At 50.2% G+C, this 16,235-nt stretch overlaps 2 gene segments (V, D, J or C); both read left to right on the top strand.

Annotated features, from left to right (window-relative positions):
- The window catches only part of LOC102921979 (Ig alpha chain C region-like), a 213,417-nt gene that overhangs the window by 187,116 nt on the left and 10,066 nt on the right, over window positions 1-16,235 (top strand).
- Window positions 11,936-15,912, top strand: LOC102922607 (immunoglobulin heavy constant epsilon-like). The segment is given in 6 exon segments: window positions 11,936-12,211; window positions 12,394-12,714; window positions 12,799-13,119; window positions 13,189-13,518; window positions 15,525-15,658; window positions 15,742-15,912. Coding segments are annotated over 6 exon segments (1,335 nt in total).

The raw sequence follows: 16,235 nt of genomic DNA, 5'->3' as shown, positions 1-16,235 counted from the left end.
AGATACCCCATAGAGAAAGAGACCAAGTGGTGGAGCTCCCCTACAGCAGGTATAGAAGAGTCAAGCTGCAGGGCACAGAGGACATGCCAGACTTAGGGAAGCCATACCCTGCTCCCCTGCTCTCCAAGCACATATTCACCCTTGTACCAGGCTCCCTCACTGTTCACTCCATGCTCAGGCATTCTGCCCAGGGGAGGAAGACCCCAGTCTCAGTCAGGATGTGCATGAGAGCAGCCACAGTGTAAGTCCATATGGCTCTGATCTTTTGACCCAAAATGTCATGTTTCATAAAGCACTTGCTCCTTTGACCTAGACCCAAGAAAAGAGACCAAACACTGTGGTAGACACAGAAATGAGTGAGAACACGCCTGTGTTACTGTTTTTTCCGCATAGCTTGTTGTCACATCTATCCCTGGCAAAGCATTGAAACAGACGTCATTAAAATGCTAGTCCTAAGCCGGGCGGTGGTGGCGCACACCTTTAATCCCAGCACTCGGGAGGCAGAGCCAGGTGGATCTCTGTGAGTTCGAGGCCAGCCTGGGCTACCAAGTGAGTTCCAGGAAAGGCGCAAAGCTACACAGAGAAACCCTGTCTCAAAAAACAAAAAACAAAAAAAAAATGCTAGTCCTGGTTATAATTATATATTTAGAAATATATGTAAATATATGTGCTAGAAAACAATTAAAGAAAGAGAGGTAATGTTGGATGGGAGGAAAGGGAAGTGGGAAGTGGTATAAGTATATTTTAATTTCAAAAACATAAATATATATATGTGTGTGTGTGTGTGTGTGTGTGTGTGTGTGTGTGTGTGTGTGTGTGTGTGTGTGTTTTAATTCTGGCTCTGGGCTAGGGATATAGTTCATTTGGCAGAGTACTTGTATAGCATGCAGGAAGCCCTGGGTTTGATCTCCATTGCATAATAAACCATGTGTGGTGATAGATATCTGTATTCCCAATACTCCAAAGGCATACACAGGAGGATCAGAAGTCTGAGGTCATTCTTGACTACATAGCAAATTAGAGGCCAACTTTATCTTTTAAAATAATAATCATCATCATCATCCTGATCTTCCACTTGAAGTAAATGTAGCCGGTCAATGTGCCTGATACTGCACTGTGTTAGGTTTTGCTCCAGAGTTTCAGAGGTAAGTATCCAAGGCTAATGAGAGATGATGGACAGATGGTAGAGGATAGATGAGTACATAAACAATATATGACAGAATTAGATGACAATAACGGTGACAGGTAGATAGATAACAGGGATCACAGATATTAGACAGACTTGTTATGTTTCACCTTCACTGGACTAAGTGATGGAATGCCTGTGGGGGCAACTGAGAAGGACTTTCCAGAAGTGGTTAAGTCTTGCTAGCTCCGAATAACCAGTGGATCAATGCTGTGGGATAACGCTCTTGTACACTGGTTTAATAAAGTGCTGACTGGTCAGTAGCCAGGCAGGAAGTATAGGCGGGGCGAGCAGACTAGGAGAATTCTGGGAAGAGGAAGGCTGAGTCAGGAGTTGCCAGCCAGACACAGAGGAAGCAAGATGACAAGGCAGAATTGAGAAAAGGTACCAAGCCACGTGGCTAAACATAGATAAGAATTATGGTTTAATTTAAGCATAAGAACTAGTCAGTAATAAGCCTGAGTTAATGGCTGAGCAGTTATAATTAATATTAGCTTCTGAGTGATTATTTTATAATTGGCTATGGGACCTTGGGGCCGGGTGAGACTGGAGAAACCTTCCAGCTACAGTATCAACCCCTTGGTGGAGTCAGAAGGTGGTGGCATTATGTCAAAGTGGTAAACAGTAGGAAAAGGGCTGGATGGGAGAAGTAGATCACTGTGGGTATGTATTTGGCATTATATCTGACCCTGGATACTATATTCCCTTTATCTCTGTTTCCCATCTGTCAAGAAATAAATAGCCTCTTCCACACACTCCCACTACTATGATGTTTGACCAAGCACATGAGGCCAAACAAAAATAAATCTTCGCTCCCTTGAGTTGTTTCTTGAGACATGTGGTCACGGTGGTATAAAAGGAACTGGCACATCTCACAAACCCAGCTTTACTGAAAAGCCCTTCAACCAACTGAACGAGGCCTGCCCCATGATACCTTACTGTAGACAGGATATTTTGTCCCACCAGCTCCCAAATAACCACACAGAGACTTGTTAATTATAAATGCTTGGCCAATAACTTAGGCTTGTTACTAACTAGCTCTTACAACTTAAATTAAGCCATTTCTATTAATTTACATGCTGCCGTGTGGTTCATGTCTTGTTACCTCATCTTCTACATGTCCTGCTCCCTCTGTGTCTGTCTGGTGACTTCACCCTTCTTCCCAGCATTTTCTCAGTCTGGATCTCCCGCCTAGCCTCTTCCTGCCTAGCTATTGGCCAGTTAGCTCTTTATTAACCAATAAGAACAACACATCTACACAGTGCACAAAAAAAAAAAGATTATTCAACAATATTTCCCCGTCTGTCTAATTAAAAAGGAAGGTTTTTAACTTTAACATAGTAAAACTATATGCAACAAAAACAGTTATCATGTAAGAATTACAGTTACAATATCTAGTCCACTTGTATTTGGCAAATTTAGAGGAAATACTCTATTATCTATCTTATCTTTGTGAGTCTAAAGTTTTATACCTAATTTACTTTTTATCATAACTAAGGAAAGCTATAAGTTTAACTATTTCATCTTTAACTCCATCAAAAACACCAGAAGGATGTGATATTACCTAACAACAGGGACATCTGGATGCCTAGACAGTCATCCAAAGTTCCTCTGCAACATTGGGGCATCCATTTTGGCCTACAGGCCTAGAATATCTGACAGACTTTTCTGTGAAGCAGGAATTCTTGAAGGACTGCCCTTCCTTGTCTTGGCAAAGTTAAGCAGTCACTTTCTTTGTGTTCTGCTGGTCCAATTTGGACAGTAACTGCCAGCAGTTGAGGCAAGGACAGTTTCTTGCTCAAATGGCCATCTTTTGCCATAAAGGAAGCAAAGTCTGACAGGAGCCATAAGCCTAAGCGACCCTTGACACACATGCTGCCATATTTGGGCTTCTCTCCTCTTTTCTTAGATCTAGGCCTTGCTTAAGTCTCCATAGCACCAGAACCTCTTCTCATAAATACCAGAACTTCTTCTCAGAAATCAGGTGAATGAGCTGCAGTTAGGAAATTAGGCAGTTAGACAAGGGTAGATAGATAACCTGCAGAGCAACATTTCCTGTTGGATGAACAGCCCATAATTAAGTCCCTTCCTGCTCACAACCCCCTTTGCCTACCTATATATGCCTTGAGAGAAAAATAAAATTTTGGAGCTCAATCAGACGTCCTGTCTTGCTCTCATTCTTTGTGTCTCTTGTCCCTCTCATTCGCCGGCCCTCCCTTTAGGTTCCCATTGAAGACCCCGCTGGCCGGGGCAAAACTCCATATGGAGTCTCTTCGATGCCCACCATCTTCTCTGAAGTAGACTGGTGCTGTCAGGAGCAGACGTGTCTCACTGTCATGAAAAGCCTTATTAAAACATTTTAAATGCCATATTCTTTTTTTGTGAACCAATGAGTTTTTATTGAGTTTAGCAACAGGAACATGATTGGGCTAACTTACAGGAGCAAGACTGACTCAAAAACAGCGGTTAAATGTCATATTCTTCAGGTCTTCAAAGTGTTTGAAGATCACCCATCTATCTAAAATATATCTCTGTATGACTTTGAAAATATATCTAACATGACTATAAGTTTGGCAATTTTAGATGACTATTAACCTGTATTTATTATCCTAAATAGCTTTGAAAGACCAGAACTTTACATAACATTTTTAAATGAGTTGCATAGTACAATATCTTAAACAAGAATAGAAACATACATACAGTATAACAAAAATAACCTTAAATTTGTATCAATAAACCAAAATCTATACCAATGTAAAATATTTGAGGTTAGTAGTTGTTCAAAAGTAGACTCAATAATCTACCCTTTTATCTCATCATTTCTATGTTATAGCCCCCTTTTTCCTTCAGAAAGAGATCTTTGAATCTAATTCCTTTGTTTAGCATTTTTTTCTGACCATGACCAATTTTTAATTAACCTCCCTCCCCAAATGATGAAAAACATCTATAACCCATCTCTTGGGAATGTGGGCATTGTTTTCTCTAGACTGCTTCCTGTTGTCTGGGTGCCCTGGAATCTTTGAGAGATCCTGAGAAAATCAGTATAATGGTCAAGTCCTGGCTGTAGTATTCTGTGAGGCTGTACTATCTCCGCCAGCAGCCTTGAAGCTATTCTGGGTGTAAAACTTGGAGGAAACTGTAACAGAGGCACTCTGAGATGCAGGATCACCTGAGCCATCTGTTTTCACTGGTGTCTGGTCCCCTCGCTCTGAAAATGCATAAACTTTCAAAGGTAGCAAACACATCTGTATTAACACAAATATGGAATTGCAGTGTGCACGAATCAGTTAAAGATGTTTTTTGTTCTATGTTCGAGAAGCTAAAAGGCATCTGTCAGCTTTATAAGTCCATTTGGAATGTAAAATCAAACTGTAATACAAATCTCTATCCATGCCATATGAAAGGATGGCATGTAATAATAAATCATGAGGACTCTGTAGCAAACAAGATTTATCATATTTTATCTCATCTCAGAGCTCCTGCCATGTCAAAGGATCAGCTCATACATCATCTGTCCTGTAGTCTTTTTTGGCTTTCTCCCCATGTCTGTAGCCAAGATACTTAGGAGGTCTCCCCCAGTCGAATCTGATCTCTATTAATCTGGAAGGAATTCCCAGCCTTGCCTTTCCTGTGGAAATAAAAGTATAACCTCTCCCCCAACATAACACATTTTCTGACTTAAATTTTGAAGTTAATACATTTTTAAAATATATAGGTTGGTTTAATTTAGCAGTCTCCATAATCCAGTGTCTCTCAACAACTATCGTTTTTCATCAGCAATCAAAAAATTTAAAGACAACACAATAACATACAGGATCCAGACTACCTATGTATTTTCCATCTTTATGTGGCCTTTTTTCTTTATATTACTTTACTCTTTCTTTAAAGACTTTACTTTATTATCTTTAAACTATTTTTTCTATGACTGTCTCTACCCATTTTTGTAGTGGGTAGCCATTCCAGCTTTGATCTGGAAGTTCCAACCCCCATTGAGGCTTTGGTAACTGTCACACCTACAAGGCGGGGCCAAGAGAGGGCCCTGAAGACCCGAGATCTGGATGCACTGTTTCCTGGACCCTGGACGCTGGAGATAGACTGAGCAGAGTTCTCCAGAGAACACCGCTGGACTGCGCTGCATCTTTCCCAGACCCTGCAACCTACCTATCCCTTCATTTGTAAGTTACGCCACTAAATAAATCTCCCTTTTAACTATGTGGAGTGGCCTTAATAATTTCACCAATACTTTTTCTTTTCTTTCTTAAGCCTACACACACTGTTAAACACATTGTAACCTATTTAGAGGTCTTTTCTACCTGAACCTGCTTTACTGCATATCTGTAACCTTTTCTGTCTATATGAGCAAAAAATTAAACCTGCCAAGCATCTTAGCTCATCTGGGAGATGTGTCTCTTTACTGCAGCTAGCATGAGAAACATAAGACTAGGAAGCCACATCTGTCTCCGTTTTTATGTGTCTAGAACATTTTTTAAGCTTTTTTGGGTCTTATATACATGGCCAGACATTGGGCCACTCCTGTGGTTTCAGTAGCAGCCATGATTGCAGTATTCTTTGCAGCTCAACTATGGTTTCCTTGAGGTTCTGAAGTATTTAAAGCAGCTGGAATCCCATAATGACAATCCTACTGGTCTCTCAAAGAAATACTAAACTACTAGATATAGGAAATGGCTGATCCTAGTACATCAAAAGGTCAAATCAGTCTGGCTCCATTTTACAGGAAGGAAAGGTGAACGTTACAGTGTTCCCAATAAAGACCTGTCATTACACTTACACTAACATCCTTGGCTTCACTTAGCAGATAATCCTAAGGAGATCTGTGCCCTCCTTTCTGTCTCACCTCCACCTAGCCACCAAAATAGCAATAAGGCACACTTCCACAACTTACAGAGCCACTGGGGAGTTGGGGTAGCAGTCGGACCTTTCCATGATCCCCGAGATAAATGCTCATACCTACAAACACATGCATGTACACACATGCTCTCACAGACACACACAGATAAGTGCATCTTAGACCTGCCCATCCAGGGACAGATCTGTTCTGGTCATTGGAGCCACCCAGGGGATTGACTAAAGGGAACTGGATCCTGGTGGAGCCCTGGACCAGGGGAGGAGATGGAGTGAAGGCTAGGGCAGGGTGTGGGCACTAAATGCATCTCGCTGCTGGGGCCACTGTGGGCACTGATGGGGCAAAAAGGGAATGATCAGGCTGCACACAGGAGGGATGGGGCAAGGATGATTCCTGAAGGCCAGAAGAAAGTCACGGTGGAGCCTGCACCAGGAAGGAGACAGGGGCTGCTGAGCCAAAGCCCAGCTTTCCACATCATCTTTACTCTCTTCCCTCCCCACAATCCAGACATAGACTAGAGGCCTAGAAGAGACAATAGCATTAATACACAGATCCATGAAACCCAATCATAGCCCAGATGTGCTCTGGCCTCTGGATTCCTTGCCAGAGTAGCTGGCAGGGGACCCCAGCTGAAGGCCAGTCACTCTCCTTAGTGTGCCAGCTCCAGAGCTGAGGCAGGAACCAGGGTGCCACTGTCAAGAGGCCCCACATGTCATATCTGGCCCACAGGCCGTTCCTCTTTGTGCCTCATTAATCACTCACAAAGTGGCTACCACGCTCTCCTTGAAGTGCTACCAAAGGGGCAGAAAAGGCGATGGCTGGAGCCCAGTCCCTTCTCAGGGCAGGGGCACTCCAAGCAGCCAGGCATGGTGACTGCAAGCTCATGCAAGGCCTCAAGATGAGGGCTGTGCAGAGGAGACCTGGGACCAGACAGCGGAGAGGAACGTGCCTTGCCCAGAACACGCAGGTGTGTCTCCTAGAAAGAGGCCTCACCTGAGACCCCACTCTCCCTTAGTCATCTTCCCAAGAACAGATTAGAAAGGGAACTTCCAGGGCAGCTAAGGTCGGGGGTTCCCACCCCACTTTTAGCTGAGGGCACTGAGGCAGAGCGTCCCCTAGGCACTGCCATGCAGGCATGAATATAACAATGGTTACCAGAGATTCGTCTGGGGGCCTGAACAGGGACATGAGATGGCTGCAGATGAGGACAGCCTGACCAGCCACCGCTGCCTACCAGAGGACCTCAGGTATTACAGCCCAAGGGAACCTCAGCAAAAGGATTTGCCTAAGAAAGAGGGACAAACAGGTCACAGGGTCATGGGTGGGGAAGGGGACACGTGGGCTGCTTTCCAACAGCAACCGAGTCTCTTGGTCTTCAAATGTCCTTCGGATACAACTTCCCTGCACTAGGCACGCAGATATTAGAAATTGCTACAGCTGTCCACAAAGACAGGGGACCATGAATCTCAACCAGACAGGGCTGAGCCAAGATAAACTAAAGATGTCGAGAGAGACTCGAAAACCCCAAAATAGACTGGACATGAATCTGCCTGCAAACTACCGAGACAGAAATGTCACCCAGAGGCAGCAAATGACAGCAAGGAATTGTCCCGCGGTGAGCTAACTACAAAGAGGACAATGTCCACAACTGGACCGACCTGGACAGAGCTGGGCAGGGTTGGGTGGAGCTAAGCCGGCCTGGGTGGAGCTGGGCTTGGATGAGCTTGGATGAGCCAAGTAAAGTAGACTGGACTGGGCTGAGCTGGACTGAGCTAGTTTGGGCTGGACTGGACTGGAATAGGCTGAGCAAGCGTAAACTAGAGTAGGCTTGGCTGATCTAAATCAGACTAGGCTAGACTGAGCTGAGCTGGGCTAAGCAGGGCTGGGCTGGACTGGACTGAGCTGATTGAGTTGGGCTGAGCTGAGCTAAGTAGGGCTGGGCTGGACGGGGCTGTGGGCTTGGGTGGGTTGGGCTGAGCTGATTTGGGCTGGGCTGGGTTCAGCTGGGCTGGGCTGGGCTCAGCTGGGCTAAGCAAGGCTGAGCTGGGTTTAGCTAGGCTGAGCTGGGCTTGGCTGGGCTGGGCTGGGCTGAGCTGGGCTGGGCTCAGCTAGGCTGAGCTGAGCTGGACTGAGCTGGGCTGGGCTGGGCTAGGCTGGTCAGGGCTGGGCTGGGCTCAGCTAGGCTGAGCTGGGCTGGACTGGGCTGGGCTGAGCTGGGCTGGGCTGGGCTCAGCTAGGCTGGGCTGGGCTAGGCTGGTCAGGGCTGGGCTGAGTTGGGCTGTGCTGGCCTGAGCTAGGTGGGGTATACTCAGCTGATGTGGGTTGGTCTGAGCTGGACTAGACTGGGCTTGGCTATACTGAGCTGGGCTAGCCTGAGCTACATGGGGTATACTCAGCTGATGTGGGCTGTACTGAGCTAGGCTGAGCTGGGTTGATCTAGGCTGAACTATGATAAGCTGACCCAGGCTGGACCAGACTGGGCTGAGCTGGGCTGGACTGGACTGGGCTGAGCTGGGCTGGACCGGACTGGGCTGAGCTGGGCTGGGCTGGACTGGACTGGGCTGAGCTGAGCTGAGCTGAGGTGGTCTAGGTTGATTTGAGCTGGGCTGAGAAGGACTGAGCAGGGCTAAAACTAAGCTGAGCTAGGACAGGCTGGCCTGGGTTAAACTACGAGAGACTTGGCTAGGCTGGGTTGGACTGACTGGCCTGAGCTGGGTTGGGTGGACTATGTTGAGCTGGACTGGACTAGTTTGGGCTGGACTAGCTTGGAGTACACTAAGCAAGCTTAAACTAGAGTAGGCTTGGCTGATCTGAATCAGACCAGGCTAGACTGGGCTGAGCTGGGCTAAGCAGGGCTGGTATGAGCTGGTATGAGCTGGTCTGAGCTGGGTTGCAGTAGTATGGCCTCAGGTAGGGTAGGCTGTGCTAGGCTGAACTAAGTTGGGCTGAGCTGGGCTGACTTAGACTGGTCTCAACAGGGCTATACTAAAACAACTAGGGGTGGACTAGGCTGGACTATGCTGGGCTGCGCTGGGCTGGGATGGGATGGGATGGGATGGGATGGGATGGGATGGGATGGGATGGGATAGGATGGGATGGGATGGGATGGGATAGGATGGGATGGGATGAGATGGACTGGGTTGGCTGGGCTGGACTGGGCTGGACTGGGCTGATCTGGGCTGGACTAGGCTGGGCTGGACTGGGCTGGACTAGGCTGGGCTGGGCTGGGCTGGGCTGGACTAGGCTAGCCTGGGCTGGACTGGGCTGGACTGGACTAGGCTGGGCTGGCCTGGGCTGGACTGGGCTGGACTGGGCTGATCTAGGCTGGACTAGGCTGGACTGGGCTGGCTGGGCTGGCTGGGCTGGGCTGGACTGGACTGAACTAGGCTGGGCTTGGCTGGGCTGGACTGGACTAGGCTGGACTGGACTGGGCTGGGCTGGGCTGGACTAGGCTGAGCTAAGATGGTCTAGGTTGATTTGAGCTGGGCTGAGCTGGGCTAAGCTAATCTGAACTAGGCCAGCCTGGGCTGGGCTGGGCTGGATTAGGAGGGACTTGGCTAGGCTGGGTTGGACTGGACTGGCCTAAACTACATTGGGTGGACTATGCTGAGCTGGACTAGGTTGGACTGGACTGAGCTAAGCTAAACTGGATTAATCTGGTCTCAGTTTGACTATACTGAGCTGGACTGGACTAGACTAGACTGGACTGGACTGTGCTAACCTAGGTTGTATGGACTGGGCTGTGTGTTAGGCTTAGTTGATTTGGCCTTGGATAACCAGGCTGAGCTGAACTGAGCTAGATTGAGCTAGGCAAGGTAGGACTGGACTGGGCTAAATTGGCCTGAGCTGGGTTAAGCTAAGCTAAGTAGGGCTGTCCTGGACTGAGCAGGACTGGACTTGACCGGGCTGGGCTGGACTGAACTGGGCTGTGCTGGACTGGACTGGACTGGACTGGGCTGGGCTGGACTGAACTGGGCTGGACTAGACTAGCCTGGGCTGGGCTGGGCTCAGTTTAGTTGGACTAAGCTGAGCTATCTTGGGTGGACTGGTCTGGTCCATTCCTAGCTAGGATAAACTAGGGTAAACTGGGCTGGACTGGACTAGATTAGGCCAGACTGAACTTAGCTGTACCTGGCTGAGCCTGACTATGCCGGGCTGAACTGGATTGCATTACTAGGCTGAGCTGGATTGGGTAGGCTGAGCTGAGCTGAGCTACACTAGTCTTGTCTTAGGTGAGCTGGGCTGGCCTCAGCAAGGCTGGGCTGTGCTGATATGGTCTAAGCTAGCTTAGCCGAAAAAGTCTAGGCTAGGCTGGGCTGAGCTAAGCTGAGTGGGGCTGATATGGGTTGAGCCAGACTGGCTAGACTAACCTAAGGTAGACTGGGTTGGCCTAGACTGAGTGGGGCTGGGCCAGGATGAGCTGGGCTACACTGGGCTGAACTGGTATAGGCCGAACTTAGCTGAGGTGAGCTGGGCTTAGACTTCCGTAAGATGGCTGAGCTGTGCTAGCCTGAGCTGAACTTGGATGAGCCAGAATGAGCTAACCTGGGCTGGGCTGAGTTACCTGGGCCTAGCTGAGTGTACTGAGCTAGGCTGAAGTGGACTGGACTGAGCTGGGATGATGTAGAATATACTGTTCTAGTCTGATCTGGGCTGAGATGAACTGGGCTAGGCTGTGCTGACCTCTGCCAGGCTGCGTGGGCTTATTGACCTGGGCTGGGACAGGCTGGGATGGACTGGCCTGGGCTGCACTAAACTAGGCTGAGCTGGGATTGGCCAGGTTAGGCTGAGCTGAGCTGGGCTAAGCTAAGCTGTCCTGGACTGGGCCAAACGGTTACAAGTCTGTTGGTCTGGTTGAACTTTCTGGTGCTGAACTGAACTGGGCTTAAGATAGATTGCTCGAAATCATTTATGGGTGTTTTAGGTGTCCTCCAAGAAGGTTGTCCTGTCGTGGACAGTCTAGACTGGGTAGGTAGAGCCAAGCAGGCTTAACAGTACCCTGTGCTTTCTGGGGGCTGGCACAGAGCTGAGCTGGCCCCCTGGCTCAGGAGAATATCATGGGTGTGTGTGCACACTAGAGCGATTTAGGCAGCCACCAAGGTGGCTTCTGAAGTGGTGGTTTTATTCTCTGTGTGCTGTCTGGGATCAACAGGGGTCCTCTGGGAGGCAGAACACTGTGCAGGTTGGGTTATGGTAAAGGGGAAAGCAGAGCACACATGTATCTGAGAGGCTGGAACCAATAGCCCTAGGGAGCAAGAGTCACACAGCTCTGTCCTCCATATGGCCTAAAACAGATTTAATGCGACTCACAGAGGAACCGGTGGTCCTGGGAAGGCTCTGAATCCCCAGTCCCCAAGAGTAGGGACAGAAGGGATAATCTGGCAATTCACTGCATCTCTGGGTCCCCAAGCCCTGTGGGGTACCTGTTCCCTGAACTTAAACCTAAGGGACAGCCTGGTCCCACTGTCAATATCACTCAGCCCACATTGAAGCTACTCTGTTCATCCTACAACCCTAACTCCTTCCAGTCCACCACCCAGATCTACTGCTTCATGTATGGTCATATCCTAGAGGATGTCACTGTCACCTGGCTAAATTTCCCAATCAAGAAAGGGAGCAAGAGTTGGCCTCTTCCTCCCAAGCTCAAGTCCAGCCCTCCTGTGCTAAGCCAGCTGGGGACAATGAGTGAGGAAACCCTGGCAAGTGTAAAGAGTCAGGGGGCTCCCTGGGTCTGGGCTTGGGTTCAGAGAATGAAGAATGGACCCAGGAGTCTGACCATCTGTCCCCAGAGCCCTGCTTCAGTCACATCCACCCGAACAAGTCCCCCAACCTGCAGGAGTGCAGGAATGTGAGGCCAGTCTAACCCAGATCCTGTCTCACAGCCTCTGTCCAGGAACCTTCTGTCTACCCCTTGAAGCCCTGTAAGGCAGACACTGCCCCCGTGACACTGGGCTGCCTGATAAAGGACTACTTCCCTGACCCGGTGAATGTGATCTGGCATTCAAACTCCCCGAACATGAGCACCGTGAACTTCCCTGCCCTCGGCTCTGAACTCAAGGTCACCACCAGCCAAGTGACCACCAAGAGCAAGTCAGCCAAGACTTTCACCTGCCAGGTGACGCATGCCCCATCCGGATTCAACAGCAACAAGACGATCAAAGGTAAGCAGGGCTGGGCCGGCTACAGGTACAGGAGGAGAGAACATGGTCAGAGCAGGCAGGACCTCTCATGCATACCTGGGACAGAAGGACAGGGGTGTGCCCAGCACCCTCGGGGATCTGGGCTGAGACCTGGGGGAGCGCAAGGCTGGGGAGACACTCACATCTCACTGCCTCTGCCCTAGCATCGCCTGTCAATATCACCCAGCCCACCCTGAAGCTGCTCCACTCATCCTGCAACCCCAAAGCATTCCACTCCACCATACAGCTCTACTGCTTCGTTGATGGCCATGCCCCAGACGATGTCACCATCACCTGGCTAAAGGATGGACAGCAGATGCCAGACGCGTCGCCAAGTGTTATCCCAATCAAGAAGGAGGGGAAGCTAGCCTCGACCTACAGCGAACTCAACATCACCATGGAGCAATGGATGTCTGAGAGCACCTTCTCCTGCAAGGTCACCTCCCAAGACGAGGACTATGAGATCCATACCCAGAAGTGCCAAGGTAGGCCCTCCCCTCGCCTGATGCCCAGACCTCAGAGTTCTGAGGGAAGGGCAGGATCTCACACAGCCCTTTCTGCCCCCACAGAATATGAGCCACGTGGTGTGAATACCTACCTGATCCCACCCAGCCCCCTGGACCTGTATGTAAGAAAGGCTCCCAAGCTTACCTGTCTGGTGGTGGACCTGGAAAGCAAGGAGAATGTCACTGTGACATGGACCCAAGAGCATCGGAATCCTGCAGGCTTAGCAGCCCAGAGTTCTACCAGGCACCACAACGCAACAACCAGTATCACTTCCATCCTGCCGGTGGATGTCAAGGACTGGATTGAAGGTGAAGGCTATAGGTGCAGCGTGAACCACCCTCAGCTGCCCAGGCCCATTGTGCGCGCCATCACCAAGGCCCAGGGTAAGTACGGGAGGTGGGGAGGGAGTGGTCACAGAGGCGAAGGCCTGGCTAACTAACGTTTGTCCACAGGCCAGCGCTCAGCCCCCGAGGTGTATGTGTTCCCGCCACCACCAGAGGAGGAGAACAAGGACAAACACACACTCACCTGCCTGATCCAGAACTTCTTCCCGGAGGATATCTCAGTGCGGTGGCTGCAAGATGAGATGCTGATCCCAAACACACAGCACAGAACCACAGCACCTCTGAAGTCCAACGGCCCTGGTCAAGGCTTCTTCATCTTCAGCCGCCTAGAGGTCACCAAGGCACACTGGGCACAGAATAAAAAATTCACCTGCCAAGTGATCCATGAGGCACTGCCAGAACCTAGGACGCTGACGAAAACAATATCCAAGATCCCTGGTAAATGATGCCTCCCTCCATCCTTCCCGGGGCTCCATGTAACTGTGGTGGGGAAGGTGGATGGCAGGACTCTGCCCGCTGATGTAACACAGAAGCCATCCCAATAAACACTCAGTGCCTGCTTAGAGCCCTGGGTGCCTGTTCTTGGGGAGGGCAAGCTGTGGGCTGAAGTGTCTTGGCACAGAGGAAGGGACATTGCAAGAGAGGGGCAGGGGTAAAGCACAGATCGTCCGTCTGGCTGTGTTGGGTACTGGACAGATAGGACATCACAGAGGGCAGCTCCGGCCCCCCTGGTCCTTCCTGACCTCCGCTGTCTATCATGCACCCGAATGGGATCCAAACAGCCAGAGAGGAGCTGTCTAGAGGAGTGGCTAAAATGAGCCAGCCTGGGAGGCCTCAGCACCCACCCCTCAGTCTTGCAAGTTTCTGCTCCCCAGGTATTCCTGGATATTAGAACCCCTTCAGGTAGAGAAATTGCCAAAGTCAGCATCCTGGGAGGCAGGACTCCTCATGGCCCTGCTCCTTCTCCTCTGTACCCAGCAGCCACTGAGGCTGAACCCATAGTCCTGACCAGCTGCCCTGACCCTATGGTCACAGCAGGTCTGGCTAAGGACCTGGTGCCCCTCCTCTTACTGTCCAGCCTCATGCCAACCTCATTTCAAGGGCTGGAATAGGCTGCCAGCCTCACCTGGTCAGGTGCACTCATCTATGCCCTGTTAGCACACACACATACACACACACACACACACACACACACACACACAGCCACATACACACTCAGATCACCAAGCCTTGTGACCCCAAAAGCACAGCACTGCCAAACAGCACACACTTGCAGGCACCTGACATAGCAACACGCCTCACCCATGCTCACATGTGGCTTGCACTAGGCTTCCCACTGCTCTCTGCTTGCCCAGGTCATTCCCAGTCCTTTCCTTTTATATACTTGAGCCAGTGAGTCCAAGATAGAAACAGGATTTATATCCTGTAAGAGAGCCCAGTATCTTCCACATGGCCTCCTCCCATGGCCTCAACCTCCCATACCACTGTTCTCTATCTGCTATAACCCTAAGATAGGCAGACACACACACACACACACACACACACACACACACACACACACACACACACACCACAGGTAGGCTTCATCATTCTCTCTGGTTTAGTAATAGCCCAAAGCAAGCTATACATCCATCCCAGGCCCAGAAGGATAAAGAGGCCAGAACCAGGACATGCCCACACCCATCCTAGACCCAACCACCAACACATATGTCTCATACACGTTGAGACCAGAGGCTCTCATCACAGACACACACACACACACACACAGTCATGCACACAATGGAGCCCAGACACACCGGTCATATCCAGAGATAAATGTCCAGCCTTTGTGTCTGAGATGCCTCTGAGGCCCACTGATGGCAGAGCCAGCCAGCACGTCAGGTCTGCTTCCAGGCTCCCCTTCAGCCCACGCCAGGCCATGAGAGACCGAAGAAGGTGGAGTCCTGAACTGTGGGACAGCTGGTATGGTAGCTGGTGAGACTAGTAAACCAGACAACAGGGAGGCTAAGGCAAGAGCAGAACCCCTACAAGGCCAGGAGGCCCTCCCTAGAGTCCCACAGGCCTGGGCTCAGAGCCCATGTCTCCTGACCTGCCCCTCAGAGACCACAGCCAAGATTCCTGGAGCCAGAGCCTGCATGGAGGTCCTGCAAATAAGCCTAGGAGCTCAGAGCCCTTCCTGGAGAGCCCTGGGCACTCTCTGAAGAACTCTCTGCAGGCTGGATAGAGGCATCCTGTGGCCAGAAGCAAAACTATGCCAATGGTGGGGGCATCAGGCCACTGTGGGCTCTGGAGTAGGCAGAGGGAATGAGTAATCAGGGTCAGGGGAGAAAGCAGGACAGCTGGCATCCAGGGCCATCTAGAGACTCTGGGCAGGTGGAATGGGGACTCTACCCCTCCCCGCTGTCACCTGGAGTCTTGGGAAGCTGACTGGCTGGTCCCCCCAGAGCTAGACCTCCAGGACCTATGTGCAGAAGAGGCCGAGAGTGAGGAGCTGGAAGAGCTGTGGACCAGCATCTACGTCTTCATCACCCTGTTCCTGCTCAGCGTGAGCTATGGGGCCACTGTCACCCTCCTGAAGGTGGAGTCCTGCACCTCAGTGGGTGGGGCTAGGGAGGGCTAGGCCAAGCTGCAGAGCCATCCTCATGCACACCTTTTCCCCAGGTGAAGTGGGTCTTGTCCACACTGACGCAGAGTACACCCCAGACCCTCCACGACTATGCCAACATCCTCCAGACCAGGGCATAAGCACAATGCCAGCTCCCTTGCAGGCCTGCAGCCGTGTGTGTCTGAGGCTCCTGCTATGTGCTGGGTTGTAGGATGGAGCAGAACTGCCCAAAAGGACCAGATTTGGGGACCAACAACTGATATATCAGCATCCAGAAAGTTCCAGATCAAGGCACCAGTGTGGGCTGACCTACACACAGATACTTTGAGACAAGCTTTGGAACAACATCTGTTCCTCGTCAATTTGATCTGAGTTTTAGGGTGGATGCTAACCACCGGGGCTCACCCCAGACCTGTGGGCATCAGGGTCACTTCATTTTGACTGAATAACCACAAAGTCCCTACTAGGCCCCAGGGCCTAAAGTCCCTACTAGGCCCCCGCCTAGAGCCCAGAGTCAAAGCTGGGGCACTCAGAATCAACCCAGAACAAA

The sequence above is a fragment of the Peromyscus maniculatus genome, chromosome 14 (assembly GCF_049852395.1).
Source record: "Peromyscus maniculatus bairdii isolate BWxNUB_F1_BW_parent chromosome 14, HU_Pman_BW_mat_3.1, whole genome shotgun sequence".
Taxonomy (NCBI): Eukaryota; Metazoa; Chordata; class Mammalia; order Rodentia; family Cricetidae; genus Peromyscus; species Peromyscus maniculatus.
This window is presented reverse-complemented; position numbering and strand designations above follow the sequence as displayed.